Below are 23,440 nucleotides of genomic sequence, written 5' to 3' on the forward strand. Positions count from 1 at the left end.
TAATTTTTCTATCTTTGATTTCATTGTCCAAAATATTATTAGAAAGTATCTAAAAATAACAAAGGGGGATTCGTATGAGGCCCAGTACACCTGAAAGGGACCCCAAGTCCGTACAGTTCGAAGTAGATAGGTGCAGATTTTGTGAACAAGTTGTTGGCCACTTGGTCTTGCTGTGACGTGTTCGCATCAAACCCTCATGATGCCACCATCTTTTTTTCCCCTATATACACAACACAACAATTATTTTTCCTTTTAAAATTTTTTTTGTTTACTTTTTTTAATCTGACATATACTAAAAATATAAAAATAATCAGTTACAAAACTTACACAAAAATTAACGTATATACACCAAAACGCGAAACATCCTTCGAATACGGCAAAATACTTACTCCAAAATTTGAAAACATTCTTTTATATAAATGTGAATATAAGCAATGACTAATACCCATATTTGAGATTGGATGAACAATAACCATGGACTCTTTCTTATACTAATTATCTCGAGGAGGTGCTAAGTGCTAACCATCTCCTTTCGGACATTCACCTTGAGTCTAACCTTGTTGTCCATTCACCGTTGGAAAGCAATCTCAAATAGTCTTTTATAACCCCACATATGTGACATGTACTTCTAATTAATGTGTCGATGCATACAGAAATATAACCTAGTGTGTAGCATGCACCAATGACACACTCTTCGATTATATATTTATACTAACTCGTGTAGGACCTTTGAAAAATCCTTTAGAATTTTAAACGAAAAAAAATAGATTTAGTAGCATTGTAGCAATGGTCTCGATTCTTAGTATATCTTTCTCGGAGTTCATTACCATCTCCTTGAGACAAATGAGATGGTTTCTATTTATTGTTGTTTTTCCCGGAGTTCACGCTTATTGATATTTCTCCGACCCAAATAAACCACTTTTAATTAAGAGAAAACTAGACAGAAGTATAATGACATGGCTCCAATGAGGTGAGGTCGACCAATAGCCCCAATGGTATCTCACGTGACACTCATGGTTGCTTCATAAAAGTGCACCAGTAAGACACTCCTTGCCACGTGATCAATGGGCTCATGGTCAGAGCCATGGACCAACTCTATCACCCCAATCTGGTCCCCCTCATTCACTCTTCTTCTCTATATTTCATTTTTTTTTTCTTTTTGGGTATAAACCACTCTCTTTCTCCTATCTTGTTTTGTCAAATACAACAATGGAATATATTATATTTTTAACAAAAAAAATAATGGAATAAAACTATTGCTTTTTCGTCTGATATTGGATTTTACCTCATCACCAAACTCGACGAGAGAGAGTTATTTATTTGGAATTAAAAAGACTACACAAAAAGAAAGAATGAAAAAAACGATTAATATAAATGTCAAATGCGTTGATGCGCCGAAAAGAAATTGTACTAATGGAAAGTCATAATGAGAGAAGCACAAATCATGTCGATTCACAGAGTCAGCCAGCCAACTATGAGTACTAATTACATACAAACGTTTCAAATCCTCATTGGCTGTTCAGTGTCAACAAATCAAATGAAAGACACTTTTTGTATTTTTCTTTTCCTTCTAACTTAAAACAAATGAAAACTACAAAGTATATAGATAACAAAAAAACATCCCATATGAAAAAGTTAAACTATATCGAGTAATTTCAGTGTGTCAGTTTTTAAAGGTGTCCAAGATATAATGCCACAATGTGGCTGCCAAATTTCTGAGTCCAAATTTCTGAAAATATACTTGTTGAACAAAGAACAAAAGCTAGCATAAGATTACAAAAGTTAGGATTTAGTGGGGGAAAAAAAAAAGATAAGGAGCATAACCAAAATTATTGAATTAAAAAAGACTCACATGAGTTAAAAAGTAAGATTATGGACCTACTGTGTATGATTTGATAGCGATATATATTAATATTGTAGCATTATCTATTCCGTAAGCTGGTTAAGAAACTTTTTTTTTTCTCCTTTTGATAAAGATAGTTATTTTTTACTTTTACTCCATGTTTTAAAAATCTCTAGGCGCTAGTCGGGTGGTCGAGATGGGCCTAGCAATTAATCTATTAATCTGGGATTACATATGAATTATCCGGGGAGTAGTTTTAGGGCTTATATCTGATTCTACTAGATATATATCTCATATTTTGACAAAAGTTACAGATAAGTTCATTAGTGCAGTGGTCTATGTTGATTGAAAGTGTGTCCTGTGTCTCGGGTTCAAAACGTAGCCACAGTTTTTTAATCATTCATTTTTAATCGAGGGTAGAATAGGTATTTTATCTTCTTTTTCTTCCTTTGGACTGCGCAGACAACCCTAAAACATGAACTATCTTGATTTTTTTTCGTTTTCTTAGTCAATTTTTGTTCGATTTTCAGTATATTTATACCCAAAATCTACATATCTAATCATAAACTATCGATTTTTGACTGAATTTTTTTTAAAAAAGGTGAGCTTTTCCCAGATCCGATTTTTCGATCGAATATAGTGAAATCGCGGCGGATGGGTGCCGCCGAACGCTTTTCCGGCGATTACTCAGCCGCGGAGGCCAATTTTTAAAACAAGGCTTTTACCTCATACCCCATAATAACATTGTACAACCCTATAGCTATACCAAAAATAGCTAGGGAATCCAAGTATCCAACTATAGTAGTAAATCATAGTTATTGTACAATTTTGTTTTAGAAAATAAGTGTGGCTTAATTTCAGTTCTGATAATATGGTCGGAAATTTGGTTTGCCCTCTCTTTGTGAGTCAAACTCCTGTTCAAGAATCACTTGGATTTTATAGTCTAGTGCTATGACAAATCAGACCGAATTTACAAAAGTAGATTTAGACACTCCCTAAATAAACTCTTGGCAGGCCAGAAAATAGTCCTGGGCATTCATATATCCAATCGGATTCAGGTTCGGATATTTGAGTTTTTGGGTTTTCGGATTTTCGGGTATAGAGACATAAAACCCGATGGGGTATTTTATAATATCAGATCGGGTTTGGATCAAATGCTTTTGGGTTAGGATAATTTCGGGTATACCCGAATTCATTTTCTTCTGTCAGAAAAAAATACATATACCTTTTACCTCCCTTTTCTTCGTCTCTCTCTTTTCATCTCTCTCTTCTCCAGCCAAAAACCCTACATTTGTTCATCCATGACCACCACTTCAAGAACCAAATCCTTCAAATCTAACAATATCTATAGAAGATTATATGACATGATTCATATTTATCTCTGTTTCCAACCGCACTCACTCCTCAGACTTCACCAACTATCACTTTTTTTTTTGGAGATTTGTTTGTCATGTTTCTCGTAAAATTGATCTGGATAATGAAAAATAAATTGATTATAGATTTGAGAGTTCTTCTTGTTGATTGAGAAAGAAAAAATATTTAACTTTTTTTATATTAGGACAAAATAACTAAAGTGGCAAAATAAGTTATTGGGTGACAAATTTTTTTTGGTAGTTTCGGACCTATAATCCAGTGCCAGTATATAAAACAAAATGTCAAAAACTCATAATGTTTCCATTTTATGTATCAATTTATAGATCCTCTTTTAGTTAGGATATTTAAAATTTAAGAAAAAAAAATACAAATCTCTTAATCTTTTACCTTGTATTTAGCTTTTTTTTTCCTTTAATTTATTTGTTAAATTTTGAATTTCTTTTCTTATATCTTCGAATTTGGTTTAACTTTTAAGTTATGGTTTCTTTGGGCACAAATTATTTCGTCGAAATACAGTTAAAAATTATCAGGTAAACAATTTCAGTTTGCATCCAATTTATCTTCTCTTGAATTACATTGTTTTGTGTTTTCAGTGTTTTAACTCATTATATAATATGCTTGATCATTTGTTAAAATTTTAGTTTTTATTTTTGTATATAAAGTATTAAAGTATCATTATATTGTTTCAGAAAAGAAAAAAAGTTATCATGATCTTAAAATAGTACTTTTTAAACGTTTGTAACATCATTAGAACATATTTTTAAATAGAGTTTTTTTTTTTGACCAAAAATTCTAAAGTAGAGTTTTAAATAGTTTATGATTGTTGTAACTTGTAAGATTTAAGTACCTTATGGAACATTTATATATGAGTAAACACTAACTGAATACTACACAGCTTCAATAAGAGATACATGACCTCAGTTGACCAACCCAATCTAAGGGAGTTATTACAAACATACAATGCCCAAGTCCATCAGCTTTTTTTGGCCCTAAAAAATGCAGTATCAACTTCGAACCAAGATGATTTCAATCAAATAACCTAGAAACCGTCTAAACCGAATCGGTTAAGAGAATATGAAAATTTAGTCTAGACCAGCTAGTTTTGTAGACCAAATTAAAAAACCCACAAAGCAGCAAAAGATCCCAACACTATTTCAAAGGAGGCATTCATCATATCATCATTCAAACACTGGCGTTCCCTCTTCTTTGGACTGGCTTGTAAATCACCACAGTGACAAACTTAGATCTGAACCGATGCGAGAAACCAAGTGCTACAACAGATCTTGGGGAGTTTCGGTTTTCGATATAGAGATGGTTCAGGATGACATTCTGTGGCGCAGAAGCCAGTTCCATGCTACCTGGATTGCCTAACTGAGAGTGTTGAAGATGTGGCGGTACAGCTGGAGGATCTCTTGTCGCATCTTCTGCTGCAGAATACACATTGTTGTAACTTGAAACCGGTGATAGAGGTACCTCAAATCCCACAACCGTTGTGTCCTCCTATGTTTGAGAAATAAAATAGAAGAATGAAAGTTCAAGCGATGGAGACTAGAAATTATTCGGTTTGTCGGCTCAAGAAAATAAGATTCTAGCTGGCTTACATGATCATCAGGATTTTGGCTGTTCATCTTGAAAAAGATTGCCACTTACTGCCTGAAACAAAATCTAATCATAAACCATCATAGATAGTGTAGGTGAATTTGTTCGAACCTTGCAACTTGATAAAACATCAAAACAGAAATGCAATCCACAATGATGCAAACTCTTATTTGTGGGAAGTGTAAGACTTTGTATAATTGTTAAATTCTATTCAAGGAAATTCTAAACCTAAGGATCCAAAGACTCGGACAATTTTAAGAATGTTGGACCAAAGAATGTACATCACTTTCTTTGGCGTATTTGATTGGAAGAAAGTACTAAAGCTGGACCAAAGATTCAAGAATTAATGGACCACAAGAGTTGGAAATGAAACATATTTGATCATTATCACAAACAGAGTCCAGTTGGAAGACACAAACTAAATTGTTATTGCCATGTACATCCTCTCTATGTATACTGACATATAACATACGGAATCCAACGATTATAAGAACGGTTTCATCTTACGAATGTACCAACACACATCATAGGAATAATATCTTAGCTAGAGACTGTTTAAACCTACAAGAAAAAACCGCATCGTTCCTACATTGAAAACATATCAATCACTAACATTTCCAAGACAGAACCATGAAACGAGTATCCTGAGATTTGAAGTCTAAATACTGAACCCAGATAATCCCACAAATCAACTGGAAGATATCAATCCCAAGATAAAGAAAGAACTATACTAACAAAATCTGATGAATACACAAACTAAGCAACCAAATTAGACAAACTGAAACAGAACAACTAAAAATTAAAGGTAAAAAAAAAAGTGATCTTTGGATTACACATAACTCACCCTTTTGGAAGCTAAGTCCTTTCAATTTGCAATGGAAGTTTTATAAAAATCCTTAAAACAATACCTGAAACAATCATCAATTAAGGACCCATAAAAATCATTACATAAGAACACCCCAATTCACACCAAAAAAAAAAAAAAAAAAACCCTAGAAATCACAGGAACATCAAATTGAGGAATCAATCGCATAAAAGATGAAATTTTGAATCATGGGTATTCAATAAAACTTCGATATTAACAGAAAATTTCGTATAAAATCAAACAGAGAAATTGGGAAAAACGAAGGAGACGAAACGGAATTTAGAGAAGAGAAGAAGGGGTTACTCTGTTTTCGTACTTAAATCTAAGATATTAGATTAGCTCAAATGATTGAATTGTTATATACAGCTCCGAGAAGAAGAAGAAGATTTGGGTTCGTCCTGATGCCTAAGACTCTCAACGAACACAAGTGCGACAAGCATCAGCTTTTGTTTTTTTTTTGCTTATTGGCGTAAATAAATCTTTGCTATCCCTAAGAAAACATTTTCTTTTTTTCTTTTCACAGAGAAACTAAACTAAACTTTTAACTTTCTTTTTAAATTCCCATTGGCTTAAGTAAGAGTTATGTAAAAAAAAAAGTTACAATTAAGGAGAAATCCCAATGAATTTTCAATTTTATTAGATTATTATTTGTTAATGGATTCTTTAATTAATCCAGCTAAAAATTTCAATTTTAATGTGTTTTAGGCAGAATATCTCTTTAAATTGGTTGATAATCATTATATTAATATAGTAAATAATTTCATAACATTATGTTTTAAATGGTATATGTTTATCTATAACAAATAAGACTTTAAAAACAAAAAATTGCGCTACAGGGTTTTTTTTTTTTTTTTTCCTTTGTGATGATCTCGGTTTTGGATGTTGAAGTATGACTTTGGTTTGAGAGAGTGGGTGTGGGTCGTTGCCTCTTCATTTGTTCTTTAATGATCATTGTGACATTGTGTATTTTTTTTTTTTTGTCAACTAAAAATTGATTAAAAGTGAATTTCAACGTTAGTTGTCCAAATCGGATAATAAAATATTGTGTATTTTTTTCTTGTTGGTTATTGGAGTTACATCCTGGCATAATATAAGAAAATCACTCGTGTTTTTTCCACCATGGAGATAGTAGCTAATAAGATTTGTCACATGAATTTCGAGTCTTGGAAAAAAACTGAAAGACCAACAAAGTATGATTGTAACTAGATTTTAACCCGCGGTACTTCGTGGACATATAATTTTTATTATAATTTATATTTTATATTGTATCTATTTGTTAAATATTGGATATTTTGTAAATAGAATAATAACTAAATTTTCCGATTGTTGTGCGGCTAAATATTTATATTGTTTTTAACCCGCAACACACTTCATGATCATTCATTTGTTATATTTAGTTTTTTTTGTTTAGTGTTTGATATTCTATTTTGATTTTTAATTATTATAAAAAAAGGGATCTAAATACATAATCAGTAATTTATACGCTATGATTAAGTCACATATTTTCTAATGATTTAATTATTTTATACAATCTTAGTTAAATCAACTTAATTTTATGTCAAATATTCTAATATTAGTAGTATTAACAAAAATTTAATAATACTTGATTAATTCCAACATGTCTTCTTTATAACTCTTCTACTATATAACCACATTATACAGTATTTTAGACTTTTTTTTAATTTTACATATTCATAATAATTAATTTTTATTAAGTTTATATATGTTAATTATGATATTTAAATAAATGTCAACCGAAGTTTTTTTTTTTCAACCAAACATTAATTAAATTAAAATATAACTCCAAGATTGGTTGCCCAAACTGGAGGAAAAAAGTTTACAAAAGAAATTTCAGAAAGTAAAGATCTCGAAAAACGGGCTAGACAATGTGCCCTTACTTTGAGCTCTCGAGTGATCCTGTTGAGGGAGAAGGAAGGAAAGCGTGATCTGAGCAAAAATAACTCCTCCAACAGAGGCGAACAAACTGGCCAATCATCAGGCGTCTGCACCATCGCCACCAATTCTGCACAATCTGTCTCGAAGCTCTGGCAGACAACTCCCGCTGCCATTAGTGACTCCATAGCCCAGATCAAGGCTTGTAGCTCTGCATGTAAGGATGTAGGACCGCGCCTCTGACTCCGTACTCCCAGAAGAAGCGTCAAATCTTCATCACTACAATACCACCACCCCAGACCCTGTAGAGGATCTGAACCTTTCCATGAACCATCAATCTGACATCGAGGAAACGCCCCCCTATCCTCCAACAGAGGCGTAGTAGGCAAATAACTGTCCGAGTAAGATTTGGCCTCCTCCCACAGTACTTTATCATTATTCGCCTGAATTAGAATCTCCAACGGCTCGGCCTCTAACCCCTGAAAACTTTTTTATTCCTGTTTTTCCATAGTGACCAAAGAATCCAGGGAAGACGAAGAGCTACCTCAGGATCCCCCTACTGAGAAGCTGCCCGCCAGAAAATAAAATCTAAATTTGCATAGATTGAAGCATATGGAAAACCATCTGGAACTAACAAAACCGGTGACAACCCCCAAACATCGCGCGAGCGAGGGCACTCAAAAAGAGCATGATTAATACTCTCTGGTGCAGACTCAAACCGTTTGCATAGAGTATCACACCAGACACCCCTATACGCAAGCCGTTCTAACACTGGGAGAGTGCCCGAAGCAATCTGCCAGAAAATATGTTGGACCTTCGGGGTAACATCAAGTTTCAACGACTGGGCCCTGAGGGCCATACAAGTCGACCCGTATTCGACTTCCGTCATTAATTCTCTGGCTAGCCGATAACCTGATTTAACCGTATACTTTCCTGACTTGGTAAAGTGCCATACTAATCGATCCAGTTGCTGGACTTTGCTGACCGCCATACTCCGAATAATCGGTATATCCCCCGGATCCAGAAACTCCTCCAGAGTAGGCAAATGCCAATCCTTCGTAACATGATTAATTAAGTGGTTCACCATCAAACTCGGTAACCAGAGTCTTCCCTGACCATTTGCTGGGCGTGGTCGAATATCTGGTATCCATGGGTCTCGCCAAACCGAAATAGAACAACCCGAGCCTACCGCCCACCGCGCTCCATGTTCCACCAATCCCTTAGTTGAAAAAATACTCCTCCAAGCGAAGGAGGGGTTATATGATTTTTTGGCCATAAGAGAGTGTTTATTCCTAAAATATTGGCCTTTCAACACCCGAGCCATTAAGTACGTCGGATGTTGGATTAACCGCCAATACTGTTTCGCTAACATATCATCATTAAATTGTTCCAGGGCTCTGAAACCTAGGCCCCCTTCACACTTATCCTTACATAATTTATCCCAGGCCACCCAATGTAGGCCACGAGCCCTATCATTGGATTTCCACCAAAAAGTGGAAATAACACTCGTTAATTTAGATGTCAACTCTTGAGGCAATTTATAGCAGGACATCACATGAGTAGGAAGTGCCAACGCCACTAATTTAATCAAAATCTCCTTACCACCTTTCGATAAAAGCTTTGCATTCCAACCATTGACTCGGTCATCCAACCGATCCTTGACATATCCAAAAACCTTTGTTTTTGAACCATGGAGGCTTTCAGGAATGCCCAAATAAGAGCCCATACCTCCCTCTCTAGAAATACAAATAAATGACTTCAACTGATCCCTTATCTCAGAAGGAACCTTCTTACCAAACATTATAGAAGATTTCTCTAAATTAACCTCTTGCCCTGAGGCTTTACCATAATTTTGATAATTTCCATGACCGTCTGACATTCAGTCGCCTCTGCTTTACAGAAAAACAGACTGTCATCAGCAAACAACAAATGCGAAATGGTAGGACTATCGCGAGCGATTGAGATACCCGTTAGTTTCTTCTCCCGTTCTGCCTTTTTAATATTCGCTATCAGAACCTCCGTGCAAAGTATAAACAAATACGGTGACAACGGATCCCCCTGACGCAGACCTCTCTGTGGTTTAATAAAACCCCGGGGTTGACCATTGAGAAGAACTTGATATGACACCGAGGATACACACCACATGATCCAGGAAATCCATTTCCTATCAAACCCTAGCTTAACCATAACCGCTTCTAAAAAATCCCATTCCACACGATCATAAGCCTTACTCATGTCCGTTTCGAAGGCCAGAAACTCCGACTTACACCTTTGATTAGTATTTAACCCATGAAACATTTCCTGCGCAACCAAAATATAATTTGTAATTATGCGACCCGAAACAAAAGCCGACTGAGTTTCGGAAACCAGGGATGGGAGGAACCATTTAAGCCGAAAGCACAGAACCTTAGAAATAATTTTATAGCTCACATTACAAAGGCTTATCGGCCTAAACTCCACCAACCGCTGTGGCCGATCAACTTTAGGAATAAGACAAATATTCATCTCATTTAAACGTGGATCAAAACTACCTGATCGGAAAACTTCTCTAACCAGAGCCACTAAATCCCCTTTTAAGAAGGACCAAAATCGTTGAAAAAACAAAGCCGTCATGCCGTCGGGTCCTGGAGTTTTCTCCGAATGCGTAGCAAACAGGGCTTTCCGAACTTCCGCTTCAGAAATATCCCGAATTAGATCTCTGTTCATAGCATCTGAAATTAAAGGGGTAATCTCCTGTAACATCTCTGAAACACCTCGGACATCTGAATTCGTAAAAAGATCCTCAAAATATTTTGTAGCAATATTCTCCATACCTGAGACCGATTCATTCCATACATTGTCTGCATCAAACAGACCAATAATCCTATTTCTTACCCGTCGCTGTCTAGTAGAGGCTTGGAAAAATTTAGTATTCTTATCCCCAACCCGTAACCAAAACTTCCTACTATTTTGTTGCCAGTATAATTCCTCATCCCAATACGCCTCTTTTAATTTCCTCTCTATACCCCGAATATCCTCCTGAGAAATCGAGTCATCCATTTTCGCCTCCTGTAGTGCCGCCTTCAAGGACGAAATAAGCCTTGGTCCAGAATAAATATTATTCTTTCGCCACCAAGAAATCGAATTCCTGCAATTTTTTATCTTATCCACAAAGCCCGGAATCCGGAAATTTTTAGTATGATTCCATCCTGACTCAACCGCCCCTAACAAACCATCTTTCCCCAACCAGCGTTTGTCAAAACGAAATTGCCTATTCCGTCTCGTATGTGTCTTTAGACAAGTTGCTAAAATTGAACAATGATCAGAACCAATCATTTCCAAATAATCTACTTTAGAATTCGGAAAATAGCCATGCCATTCCTCATTACCCAAAGCACGATCTAACCGACAACGAACTACCTGGTTATTGCACCGGTTACCTCTCCATGATAATTTTTCACCATAACAAGGGAACTCGAGCATTCCACAATGACAGAGCATGGAAATAAAAGGCACAAAAGAAGAGGCTGAACGCAGAGCACCTCCCCTTTTCTCATGCTTACCAACCAATTCGTTAAAATCACCAATCATAAACCAATTATCAACACGAAAAGACCCGATATCCAATAACTTATCCCATACTTTTTCTCGGTTTTGGGGAACCGGATCACCGTAAATAAAAGACATATAAACTAATTGTTGACCAAAAAACGCTTGTACATCTATAATACGGTCACAATCATAAAGAACTGAGAGTTTTATTTCATCCTTGTAAAATAATGCTAAACCACCACTAGCCCCGCGGGGTTCGACAGTATACAAATTATTAAAAATAAAATGTCTGGTCGATGTTGTTTCCACACATCCTGCAAGTAATTCTCTGTCAGGTCTGCACCAATGCCCTGACAGTTCCAACTCATGATCTTCATGTTTGAGCTGGCGGTTTCGGGAGAGCCACCATCCCTTTCTTCTGTATGCGGGTTCCTCCTCCCCACTTGCCACCCTCTGGCTTCTTCTGATTTGGCTTAGCATCCCCTTTATTTTTACCAACATCACCTGCAGATTTCAATAATAAAGCTTTAGCTAGTAATCGTTTGCCTGGCGATGCAATAGCTACAACATGTCGTTTATCCCCCCTTCCACCCTTAGCACTAGAAAAACCAACCCTCTTTGTCTTGTTAACCTTAGAGTTTCCCAACTTAAAATCTTTCATAACCTGGTTCACATGTCCTAAATCCTCAACAATGGAAGAAGAGATAGAAACATTACCTTGTGGAGCATCGTCCTCAGACTCTGACACCTCCTTCTCCGTATCCGTCTAAGCATCATTGTCATCCGCAACTGTATCCTCTACTCGACCCGAAGCATCACCCTCCTGGTATTCTCCATCCTCGAGAAGATCATCAGAACTTACCGAGAACCCAAGCTCAATATCTCCACCACTTGTCCCATTAACATCCTTCATCAGGGAATCCTTCTCCCGGTTCACCAAATCATCAGTCGTAGGATATCCTGACTCATGATCAGCATCAGCCTGCGACCCATGCTTCTGCTTTGCCTGATACATAGGTTTTGGCCAAGTCGGACCATTCCCTTTTCTAGGAGGTAGCGAACGTGATTGATGGACCATAGAATGACCAACACCCTCTGTAACCTCTGGATATCTCCCATAACTCCTTTGCTGACCAAGATCACCTTGATTCTTAGCCTGGTATCTAAAACCACTCTTTGAGCTCTCACCCCTACCCATTTGCTGGTGATCCCTGTCTCGGTTTGACTCAGAATTAAAATCTAGAGATCGCTTAGCAACCTTCCTTGGCTTTTCCCAACCACCCTCAAAATGTTGTGCCTTCGGTTTTAACAAGGGCTGGTTCCACGAACCTCCCCTTCTATCACCAACATCACCCTGACCACGACCCCCCTCACTTTTACTCAGCTCGGGACAGACTTTCACATCATGAGTTAGCCTAAAACAGTGGCTGCAATAACCCAACAACTTCTCATACTCTAACGAGGCCACCACCTCATCACCAGTATTAAACGGAACCACCAGGTGAAAGATAAGAGGATTAAAGCCATTGATAGTCACCAGCAGACTACCAGTTTCCTCATCTACCTCACGAAGAATACCTATCTTCTTACCAATGGCTTGAAGGGTTGCCACCTCCCAAAGGTGCATAGGAATTCCCGAAGCTTTAACCCAGAAGTTGATGGCGGAAGGATAGGTATCTGAGATGATAGGCTCCCATCGAACCAAGGATAACATCCAATTGTCGAAGTGGTAAGGACCGTTTCTCAACACACCTTGCAGGTCCTCCTCCGTTTGAAAATTAAACTGAAACATGTCTTGACCCAAGTCAGCACCTTCAACCCTCTCCTCGAGCTTCCAAATCTTTGGCAAATTAGCCACCAAGGATTCCATTCGCTGAACTGATGGATTCATCAATCTCCCAATGAGAGTGAGAGAGAACTGTTGGATACGATGCGCCATCATAGAATCAGAGATTCTCACCGTGTCTGTTCGAACCAAAGCCGCCTTACCCCTGTTGAGATTCAACTGAGCCATGATAATCCTGACAAAACCCGAAACACAAAAAGTACCCTGAGACCGAAGTGAAAAGCACCAAACTAACAACTTGAAAACAAAGGACCCTCGACTGTAAACTGGTATATCAAAACAGAATGAAGAAAGCTCAATGATAAAACCAAACATCCCAAAAAGCTGTTTAAATACCCATAGACCAGAATCGGAACACACTAACTCCATTAAACAGAGAATCCTTAACCCCTCCACCAAATCGCATAACAACAATAAAAGGGATATTTGCTTACCCGAAACTGTTTGAACCCAAATCCCACTCTTTCCAAATTCGAACCCAATATGCCCATTAAATCGCCAATCAAATCCCGAAGAGACTAGAACAATATCCAACCAAATCGTATCTTCCACGATCTGGGATGACTGCCAGCCACCCGATCCAGATTTTGGACAAACGATATCCCTTAGTCCCCAAAACCCAGCTGCCTGATCCCCCTGAAACAGCACTACCACCGCTGAAAGCAATAGAGATCGCTGATCCCCAGCCCAGAGATCCATAAACCAAAGAAGAGAGTCCTGATCCCCATCTCGAAACCCACCGCCGTAAACCATTCAAAACAAATCGAAGTTTTTCTTTACGTTAAGAATCAAAGCTCACAGGTTTTAGAAAACAAAATAGGAATCAAATTGTTGTTTTCTTTGTTTGCGAATGATTTAGATAATTTTAAAACACAAACAGAATGTGTGGTTAAATGTATGATAGTTTCCATTTCCATATTGATTAATGTACTTTGACTTGTGTTATATCCTTTTAGTAAATATAAATAATAATTCATCTTTGCTCCAACAATGGGAGTTACGTACGACCAAGTCAAAGTATATTGACATCAACCTTATATACAAAATAGAGAGATTTATATAAAGCCAGTTGGGGACAAATCTTATTCCTATGACAACATATTTTCTCACCAAAAGTTTCACTCTCACGATTTTTTATTTTATTTTTGGGTCAAAGACCATAACTGTTTCAGTGTGTGAAGAATCTATAGATTAATGGGAGTTAACAATTTGTTTGTGGGTTCTATTTTTTTGTTTCTCGGTAGCATATTTGTTTGATAGAAAACAAATTATAATTTAGTTTACTAGCTTATTGCACGATGAATTTAAATCTTAATTATAAATTTGGGATCATCTAAAGTTGACATGTAAAAATCACTTTTAATGTAATTTTCATGTCATTATTTATTTTATAGTTGATGTATGTCATCATTCGGATTACCGATTTCAGTGACTATGAAACTGAGATAAAATTTAACCGATCCTATGTTTTTTTTTGATTGATTTCATATATGGGGAATTAGAGGAGAGTTGATCCAAATGGCAACCCTCAAAGCTCTGATATGAGCTCTCAAACTAAAAGTATTTATACTAATGTAGTTTCTAGCTCAAAGCCCTAATGTAATTTTCATGTCATTATTTATTTTATAGTTGATGTATGTCATCATTCGGATTACCGATTTCAGTGACTATGAAACTGAGATAAAATTTAACCGATCCTATGTTTTTTTTTGATTGATTTCATATATGGGGAATTAGAGGAGAGTTGCTCCAAATGGCAACCCTCAAAGCTCTGATATGAGCTCTCAAACTAAGAGTATTTATACTAATGTAGTTTCTAGCTCAAAGCCCTAAGCACATGAACTTCATTAGGCTTGTGGATATTGATTTGGACTTATGTAGTAGATGATATATAGTCTAATGTTAACGATTTTATACATAATGGCAATATCCAAATATAAGATAATCACTTTAGTTCATTACAAAAAACAAATGATCACTTAAGTTCTATGGTAAAAGATGAACAGCATACTGCATACATATAAATAAAATGTTAAATAATTTGATGAGAGACGAAATTAAAATCTTATGTTTATGAACAGAAACTATTCATAAACTATAACAGCACCACATGGTAAGGTCATTAGGTATATATATTTCTTGGCAAATTAAAAATGGTTAGTGACAGATTTATCGTGTTTCTGTAAATCCAACAGTTTCAATATACTCCAGACGTGCGCGTACATAATTATATATTTCCTAAAAAATTATGGCCAATCTTCAAAACCAATTTGAAACAAGAGAAACGGTAAATTGAAATACAGACAAGTATGTGTGAGTGTGTCATAATTCATAAATGCAGAGGCAAATGTTTGACTTTGATTGTAATATCAGAAACTCACGGACTTCCCTACCTCTTTCTGATCTTCCCCGACCCCATTAACACTTTTTTGTTTCTCTATCACACATATAAAATCGTATTTTGATTAATGTACAATATTTTCCAGCCATTTTGCCTCTGTCATCTTTTACTTACTCTCTCGTCTCTTTAGTTTCCAGCCATCATTCACGAGCCCATTTATGAACCTTAACCCTAAACCAATGTATATCTCCCTCTCCACTCATATATATATCCCGCACATCATTATATTATATAAAGTCTCAAGAAACTAAACTAGTCAGTTCAAAAATAAAACCCAATGTTCAACACAAGATTTCATACTATCATCATCACTCTAAACCTTGTATTCATATATGCCGGAGGGCGTTTTATACCACTGGAAAGCGTTCCAAGCTCATCATCAGGGATGCCTTTATCGGTCGATAACACAGTCAAGTTGAATCCGAGGAATCAGTTTTTCCGTGGGACAGAAGTAAAGAGTTGTATGCCTAAAGGGTTCCGACCGAGATCAGCTCCGAGCCGGTTTGTAAATTATCAGCCTCTTGTTTCCATTAAGTGTTCCTCCTCCAAAGTCACCTCTCGGTCTAAGATATCGCCTTGATTAAATTTCTTTTCTATTTGAGAATTTAATTAAGAAAATAATTCAATGATGTGTTGATTCTTTTGGTCTCAATATTTATGAAGTATATATATGTAATGCAAGTATGTGTTAATACTATCTTGTTTATGAATTTTTTTTTTTTAATAACTCTTCAATCTTTCTTTTTTTTCTTTAATAACTCTTGTTCATGGGATCGAAAAATGTTAAACTTAGTTTTGTTACCTAAAGCTCTATCCAAACTCTTGATCTTGAGAAACTCTTCCTTTCCAAGTTCTCTAATACAAAAATCAAGCTACTGGCGTTTGGATAGGTCTAGAATCAATACAATAAAACTTGAACGCTTCTCAGCAGAGCATGACACCTCAGCGATTTAAAAAAACATGGAGCTGACATCTAATTTAAAACAGCTAGCAAATCAAAATATAACGACTAATACATCTCAGATTTTTGAACCAATATTAATATTTTTGGTTTCACGTCACCTTCTCTCTACTCGTAAGCCTCTTGTCAACCGAATCAAAAAAGTCAAAAGTCTCGCTCTTCGTCTTCTTCACACCATATGCTTTTCTTCCTCAACCCATAGAGAAAGAGTAGCGGCTGATGTGTTCATTCAAGTTGTAACAGACACGCCGTGTATCACCACCAACATATCCTTTATAATTGTCTTCTCAAGCTAGAGCGTAGTTGTAATGGATTTGCCACAGTTTTGACCTGAAGTAAAAACACAATACATTTAGAGAGTCAACCCTCTCTCTCTCATCTCCTCTTTCTCTCTTCTTTGGATATCTCTCTTTGATTCTCCAATTTCAGTCAATTTTCTATCACAAAACCGAGAAGAAGTTTTTGAGACAGATAATTTGAGTAGAAGTAATACCAAAGATTTTCACCCAATCCACAAACTCGATGAAGATGGATTTGGATCCGTCTTCAAGGTAACCTCAATTCTGACATGCTCGATCTTAAGGTTTCCTCTATTAAGTGTATCTTTGACCATTTTGTTGTTTGTAAGTTCTTTGTGTGTGGTTTGTATTGTATTGATTCATTCTCATTTCTTAGATTTTTGTCTGATATATTTGTGTAGCAATTCTTAGTACAATAGCTTGATCCAAAATATTGGATATGATGCGATTGGGTAGAACATTGCTATGGTATTTACAGTTGAGGTTCTTTGAGGGTTTATGATTAGGGTGTATGTAGGTAGCCTCATCGCATATTAGAAGCAACCACACTTTCTCAATCTAAAATCAAATTAATAACAAAACACAAAAGTCTCACAAATCTTTTCAAAAGCCTCTCCATGTTGGTTAGTGAAGTTTGTTTGTTTTTTTAGGACTCTTGCTTATTATTTTCAAGTGGATTATACTTTTTTAGCTGATGTAATTTTGTATTTGGGTGTTTTTTGTTCTGTTTTTTATTCTGTTTATTATTCTGTTTTTTTTTTTTTTTTTTTTTTTTGTAATTTCATATAATTTGATGATGGTTGGACATTACTGGCTTTGGGTTTCTAAGCTCGCACCCAATCCCACCTTGAAGACCTTGATCAAAAATACAGTTGATTCTATCTGCTACGACTTTAGGCACAAACCAAGCCGTAAATGTTTCTATTTAAACATACTAATTATAAGTTACAAAAAAAGTTATATTGACCAGTTTAGAGTTCGATTATGACATAGTTTTGTTCTTTTGTTTAGTGGTCTCTTAGAGTCTTAGTTATATGTAACTTATTGATCCATTTGACTGGTTTCTATCTCTAAATTTCAGTGCGGATGTACCTGGAGAAATTTATGAAAGAAAGACATACCCTTTAGAATTTTCGAGCGTTGAGATGCCATATAAAACATACAATGGTGTGAATTTGTGTCAATATATCATATTTGTAGCAATATGATATATAATATTCTTTAATATTAGATTGAAACAATATTTAAGTTCCTAAATTTTTATATTGTAGTACATTATGTCTCTGTCTGTTTTCTTCAGGCACATGTGGTTATGCTTGAAGCATCATGGAACATTAAGACTTTGTAGTATTTTTATTTAATTATGTGCATGTCTCTGTGATACAACAATACTTATGATAAACTTAGCCTTTTAATTTGTTTGAACACAGGTCCACAACTATGTTCTGTCTCCTCCAATCAATAACAACATTAGGGTGAGTTCTGAATTCTGATATGATCCAAGTTTTTCGTTTTAGGAAAAACAAAATCTAGGTTATTTACTAGAACTCGATAAGATAATAAGATAATAACAAAATTCGATAAGATAATAAGATAATAATTTTTTTGAAATCCCATGTAAAATATGGTCCCAATAATATCATAAATTAATAATCATGTAAATTTACATATATATATATATATATGTTGATATAGTAAAATATGTTTCTCACCTCATATCTATAAAACAATAGTTATATTATATCTTCAAACTATACTGATATAAAATATTCTATTACATTTCATAAAACAGCTAAAACATTTTAAAATTTTCAATTTCTACATATGCATCATTTACATTTTGATAGTTTGATAGACTATTAAAATACGATAATTGATATTTTTGTTCATAAATATGAATATTTATGTCATGTGTATAAGTGAATTTGTCTATAATATTTGTAATTTATTTTCAATAATATTTTTTAATTATTTCAAATTCAATTCAAATACCATAAATTTACAATATTCTTTAATTTATAATATTTGTAATTTATTTTTAAAATTTTTCTATAATATTTGTAATTTCGTAATCTTATTTTGCAAAGATTGTCTCAATTCATAATTTTAAAAAATTAAACAATTAAAAATATACCTATAAATTAATAATTATTAATTTACACTATAAAATAATAATTATTAATTTATAAATAAATTAATATCACTATAAATTAATAAAATATCTTGGTCCCAACATTATTAATTTATAGAGGTTTTACTGTATTCACTTGAAATATTGATCAACAAGTAAATTTTAAAAACAATCCCGTAGCACGGATATTAACTTAGTATTTCCTTAATAGGGAAAGCAAAGAATTTTCTTAACATTTTAAGGGCTTTCTTATCTATTTTCGTCTATGGGCTCATAAGCCCCCATTAATATAATTCCATATATGAAACCCATGGTGAATCTTTAGAGGATATTCAGACTCAGTTTCAGTATATAAGTCTACATATTACACTGCAAGAAAACAGTGACGTAACTGACAGATGTACTGATGGATTTAAGTTTGTATGTAACTACCGATGGCAAACTGAAATCAATTTCCAACAGAAAATGAGCTTATCAGTTTTCCATCGCTAATTTAGTGATGAACAAAATTCATCGATAATCCATCAGTTTTACAGATGGATTATCAATGAAAAATAATCGTCAGTATATTCGGTTAGAAATCAATCGATTAACCTATCCATTAATGTAACCATTTTATAGCCGTTTAAAATTTTCAAAAAAAATCAATGGATAATTGACGGGCAAGATGCATTTTCTCTACACACAATTGCTTGTTTTTGAGTTTTTAAAAATATTTCTCCAAAACTTTAAAATTCAGAAATTTAAATATTTAAGAATTTATATATAAGAAATATATATACTTAATATTCAGTTTCAATAATTTTGCTAATGTAAGTTTTCAATAAATTCATTAAAAAAAAACATTCGTCGGTTCATGCGGACTTTTTCGAAAGGTCTGTCAATACTCCATCGGTAAAGACGAACATTTTACGACAAGTATCATCGGTACTCCATTGATAATAACAAATATTTTACGACAAGTATCGTCGGTACTCCGTCAGTAATGACGACGTTTTAGAAACGACCATCGGTAAAGACGGAGATTTTTGATATTTCTTTTTTGATATTCCTTCGGTAATCTGTCGGCGATAATGCATTGACGGATTACCGACTAATTATCGATGACCAATCCGTCAATAGTATATGTTACCAAGGCTCTAGAACCGACGGTCGCTTCCATCTGGTTACCATCAGTTATAGTTGTTTTTGACGGATAACAAACATATATTGCCATCAGTTATAAGCTGTTTTATTATAATGTTAGTATATATGATGTTAAGCTGTGTTTTTGTATCTTAGTGGCAAAATTTTGTGACACCAAATATGAAGTAAAGAAGAGATAAATTCTCCAAATTTTTGGTCATGCATGCAGCAAGTCAGCGACAAAACAAAAATAATAGAGGTACTGGATGGTTGTCGATAATTCTTCTTGCGGCATCAATGTTTGATGGCAAGTGTGGGAAAGGAAAACAAAAACTAGAAATAGTGACGAAAAATGTTAGTCACATGAGCGACTGTGAAAAAAATATTATAAGTAAATAATGGCTTCTATAATTTTGATTTTGTACTATTTATTATCAGTTTTGTTGGACATTTTCCCAATTCTATCGTCTCAGAAAAATATTTTCTATTAGATTAGTTATCTCAGTTTCTTACCTTTTTACTATAGAAAGAAACAAATAAAGGGAGTCCAAATTCACTAATGGACATAGTTAATCTGCAAATGCAAAATGAAAAAAAGACAAAAAAAATTAGGAGCATTATCCAAAACCATTAGAAATAGTGAGTCATGCAAATGCAAAATATGAAGTCTAGTCAATGGCACATAACTAGAGAAATCAGTCTCAATTGCTATTTGGACACATTGTTGATTATTAGTTAATTTTGGATGAAGCATTTCCATCCAAAGTGTCTAACTAAATCATCCTAATGAGTTTTAAAATTTTTTTCTAAAATTTTAAAACTCAGTCAGATAATCTATTTGGACAATGCCCACTTTTAGTCAAAAATGAACAACATCACACTGCTTCATTGTTTGCAAAAACATTAAGACTGCTTTGGAGGAGGTTTCAACGGTAATAACATATCAAGTCAATGGAAACTAACGGTGCCCGCTACAGAAAAAGAAATACACACTGCGCTTTTTATGATGCGTCTAGAAAAGGATCCCGGTCCGGATAGTATGACAGCACTTCTTTACCAAAAGGCCTCGCATATTATTAAGGAGGATTTTTTATCTTTGATAATTCCTTCCTTCAAAATGAGACTTTTGATGAATGCTTAAATGATACTAATATCTATCTTATCCCGAAAACGGAAAGACTGACACGGATGACGGGAGTTGTGACCGATAATCCTGTGTAATGTGGAATATAAGATCATTTCTAAGGTTCATTGTCAGAGGTTGAAAATGTTACTGCCACGTATTATTTTGGAAACTCAATCGGCTTTTGTAGCATGTCGTTTGATTTATGATAACATTCTTATTACCTAAGAGATGTTTCACGGACTCCGCACGAATTCTTCGTGCAAGATAAAATATTTGGCAATCAAGACAGACATGAGTAAAGCCTACGACTGGGTTGAGTGGCCCTTCATTGCTCAGTTACTTCGGAAAATGGGTTTCTGCGAGAAATGGATTATTTGGATCAAATGATATATACAATCAGTGCGGTATAGGGTTCTTATAAATGGACAGACCCAAGGGTTGATAATCCCAAAAGCGAGGGCTTGGTCAGGGTGACCCTTTATCTCCTTATATATATCTATTTTGTGCACAGAAGTTTTGGTGGCAAATATCTGAAAGGCGGAACATGATAAGTTGATTACTAGGATAAAAGTGGCAAAACCCTCCCCCTCTATTTCCCATTTCTTATTTGTGAATAACAGTTTGTTCTTTTGTCAAGATAAGAAGGAGCAATGCGAGGTCATTTTACGGATTTTAAAACAGTTTGAAGGGGTCTCAGGACAACAAATAAACTTAACAAAATCTTCTTTACAATTTGGGCATAAGGTTTTCGGCGGGACCACATAAGAGTTGAAAACGGTCTTAGGGATTTCCACCTTAGACGAGATGGGTACTAATTTAGGATTACCGGAGAGCATGGGTGGGTCCAAAATAAAACTTTTTTCTTTTGTTAGAGAAAGGCTTCATACCATGGTTAATGGGTGGTCCTCAAAAATCTTATCTAAAGGGGGTAAAGAGGTAATGATAAAATCTGTTGCCACCGCTTTACAACCTTACGTGATGCCTTGTTTTTGTCTTCCAAAATCAGTAACGATAAATTAATAAGTGTTGTTGCAAACTTTTGGTGGAGTAATAACGGCCAATCAGGAGGAATGCATTGGATGGCCTGGAATAAGCTTTTTTCTAGTAAAGCGAATGGTGGGTTAGGATTTTGGAGTGTGGATGATTTTAATACTGTCCTCCTGGCTAAACAGTTATGGCGGCTGATAACGGTGTCGGACTCGCTTTCCGCGAGAGTGTTTGAAGGCCAGTATTTCCAAAAATCAGATCCTTTGGAACCTATCAAGTCATACTCCCTGTCTTATGGATGTATGAGTATTATCTCAGCTTGACCTCCAGTAAATAAAAGGCTTATCAAAAGGATTGGGTCTAGGGCTTCCAATTCTGTATGGACAGATCCCTCGATACCAGCTCAATACCCGAGGCCAACTTTACATCAAGATTCCAATGTTGCCACGTCACTTACAGTTGACCATTTTATTGACACATGGAAAAATTCGTGGAAGATTGAGTTGCTCAATATTACTTTTGACCCATAGGATGTCTCTTTGATATGTGTTATGTCGTTGAGGACCCCTTATTATGTGGATTCTCTAGGTTGGTATTTTACCAAAACTGGCAAATACACGGTTAAGTCGGGCTACCAAACAATTCATAAGGATACGCTGGTGGAGGTCTGTGGTCCGGATATTCGCCTTTACAAGCTTATGTGTGGCAAACCAAGTGTCCCCCTAAGTTAAAGCATTTTATGTGGCAAGTCCTTTCTATTTGCATGGCCGTCACGTGGAATTTACACAATAGATGTATAGTGTGTGATTCTGAGTGTCTTAAGTGCGGCAATCATCAGAAAACTATAAATCATGCCATTTTTCAATGCCCGCCCGCTCTTCAAAGATGGGAACTTTCTCAGGTTCCAACGATTCCGGGTGTTTTCCCATCGGAATCTTTTTATGCGAATATGAACTATCTTTTCTAGCGAACGCCGAAGGATGTCAATATTTTAATGTTTCCTTGGTTGATATGGTATATCTGGAAAGCTCGAAACAAAAAGGTTTTTGAGGCTATGGATAAAGATCCAAGAGATGTTATACAACTTGCGGAGAGTGAGGAAAAGGCCTGGTCTGCAGCTCAATTGGATCTCCTACACGAGTCTCAACAACCCCGTGTTGGTCTTGTATAATCCACGAGTTATTCGGGTTATAGATGTTCCATTGATTGCTCTTGGAAGGACACCAATTTTTTTCAGGAATAGGGTGGTATTGTTCCTGTTGTAAAGACCCCTCACAAACCATGGGGGCAGCAAATCTCCGTCGTAGTTTGTCGGTGTTACACTAGTGTGGACGATGAAGTGTATGATGAAAGCAAACAAGCGAGATGTGGTGTTCATAACCAACTACTCAGATTTGGTGAAGATGGTATATTTTCCAGCCGAGTGGTCTGGGTAGAGATTCAAAACGATAAGAGGAGC

The 23,440-nt window shown here is 35.4% G+C and overlaps 3 protein-coding genes across 7 annotated transcripts; all 3 read right to left on the reverse strand.

Moving 5' to 3' along the window:
* Nucleotides 1–4,055: 4,055 nt before the first annotated feature.
* Nucleotides 4,056–6,252, reverse strand: LOC104750103 (SNF1-related protein kinase regulatory subunit beta-3). Of its 5 annotated transcripts, none has more exons than XM_010471846.3 (4): nucleotides 5,998–6,252; nucleotides 5,661–5,724; nucleotides 4,819–4,870; nucleotides 4,056–4,717 (listed from the first exon to the last, which is right to left on the reverse strand). In XM_010471846.3, the coding sequence occupies exons 3-4, from the start codon at nucleotides 4,843–4,845 to the stop codon at nucleotides 4,400–4,402; spliced, it is 345 nt and encodes a 114-aa protein (XP_010470148.2). In that variant the 5' UTR covers nucleotides 4,846–4,870; nucleotides 5,661–5,724; nucleotides 5,998–6,252; the 3' UTR covers nucleotides 4,056–4,399. The 5 variants fall into 5 exon arrangements, with proteins under 5 accessions (XP_010470148.2, XP_010470149.2, XP_010470151.2 ...); XM_010471847.3 differs by having other exon boundaries at nucleotides 4,819–4,882; XM_010471849.3 differs by having other exon boundaries at nucleotides 5,985–6,185.
* Nucleotides 6,253–7,532: 1,280 nt separating this feature from the next.
* Nucleotides 7,533–11,240, reverse strand: LOC147925202 (uncharacterized). Its single transcript, XM_087492525.1, has 5 exons — nucleotides 10,039–11,240; nucleotides 9,400–9,843; nucleotides 8,215–9,310; nucleotides 7,667–8,053; nucleotides 7,533–7,598 (listed from the first exon to the last, which is right to left on the reverse strand). The coding sequence occupies exons 1-5, from the start codon at nucleotides 11,238–11,240 to the stop codon at nucleotides 7,533–7,535; spliced, it is 3,195 nt and encodes a 1,064-aa protein (XP_087348651.1).
* On the reverse strand, nucleotides 11,233–13,752 carry LOC147925203 (uncharacterized). Its single transcript, XM_087493365.1, has 2 exons — nucleotides 11,823–13,752; nucleotides 11,233–11,609 (listed from the first exon to the last, which is right to left on the reverse strand). The coding sequence occupies exon 1, from the start codon at nucleotides 13,702–13,704 to the stop codon at nucleotides 11,872–11,874; it is 1,833 nt and encodes a 610-aa protein (XP_087349491.1). The 5' UTR covers nucleotides 13,705–13,752; the 3' UTR covers nucleotides 11,233–11,609; nucleotides 11,823–11,871.
* Between the last annotated feature and the right edge of the window lie 9,688 nt (nucleotides 13,753–23,440).

The sequence above is a fragment of the Camelina sativa genome, chromosome 16 (genome assembly GCF_030686135.1).
Source record: "Camelina sativa cultivar CO46 ecotype springtype chromosome 16, ASM3068613v1".
NCBI lineage: Eukaryota > Viridiplantae > Streptophyta > Magnoliopsida > Brassicales > Brassicaceae > Camelina > Camelina sativa.

Excerpts from the sequence above, each read along its gene's own strand:
- LOC104750103 (XM_010471846.3), bottom strand. The coding sequence starts at position 4,845 with ATGAACAGCCAAAATCCTGATGATCAT. Across the intron at positions 4,718-4,818 it reads GCCAAAATCCTGATGATCAT|GAGGACACAACGGTTGTGGG; the intron begins GTAAGCCAGCTA and ends TCTCAAACATAG.
- LOC147925202 (XM_087492525.1), bottom strand. The coding sequence starts at position 11,240 with ATGTCTTTTATTTACGGTGATCCGGTTCCCCAAAACCGAGAAAAAGTA. Across the intron at positions 8,054-8,214 it reads ATGTTTGGGGGTTGTCACCG|GGGTTAGAGGCCGAGCCGTT; the intron begins GTTTTGTTAGTT and ends AAAAGTTTTCAG. Across the intron at positions 7,599-7,666 it reads AGACGCCTGATGATTGGCCA|GATCACTCGAGAGCTCAAAG; the intron begins GTTTGTTCGCCT and ends CTCCCTCAACAG.
- LOC147925203 (XM_087493365.1), bottom strand. The coding sequence starts at position 13,704 with ATGGTTTACGGCGGTGGGTTTCGAGATGGGGATCAGGACTCTCTTCTT.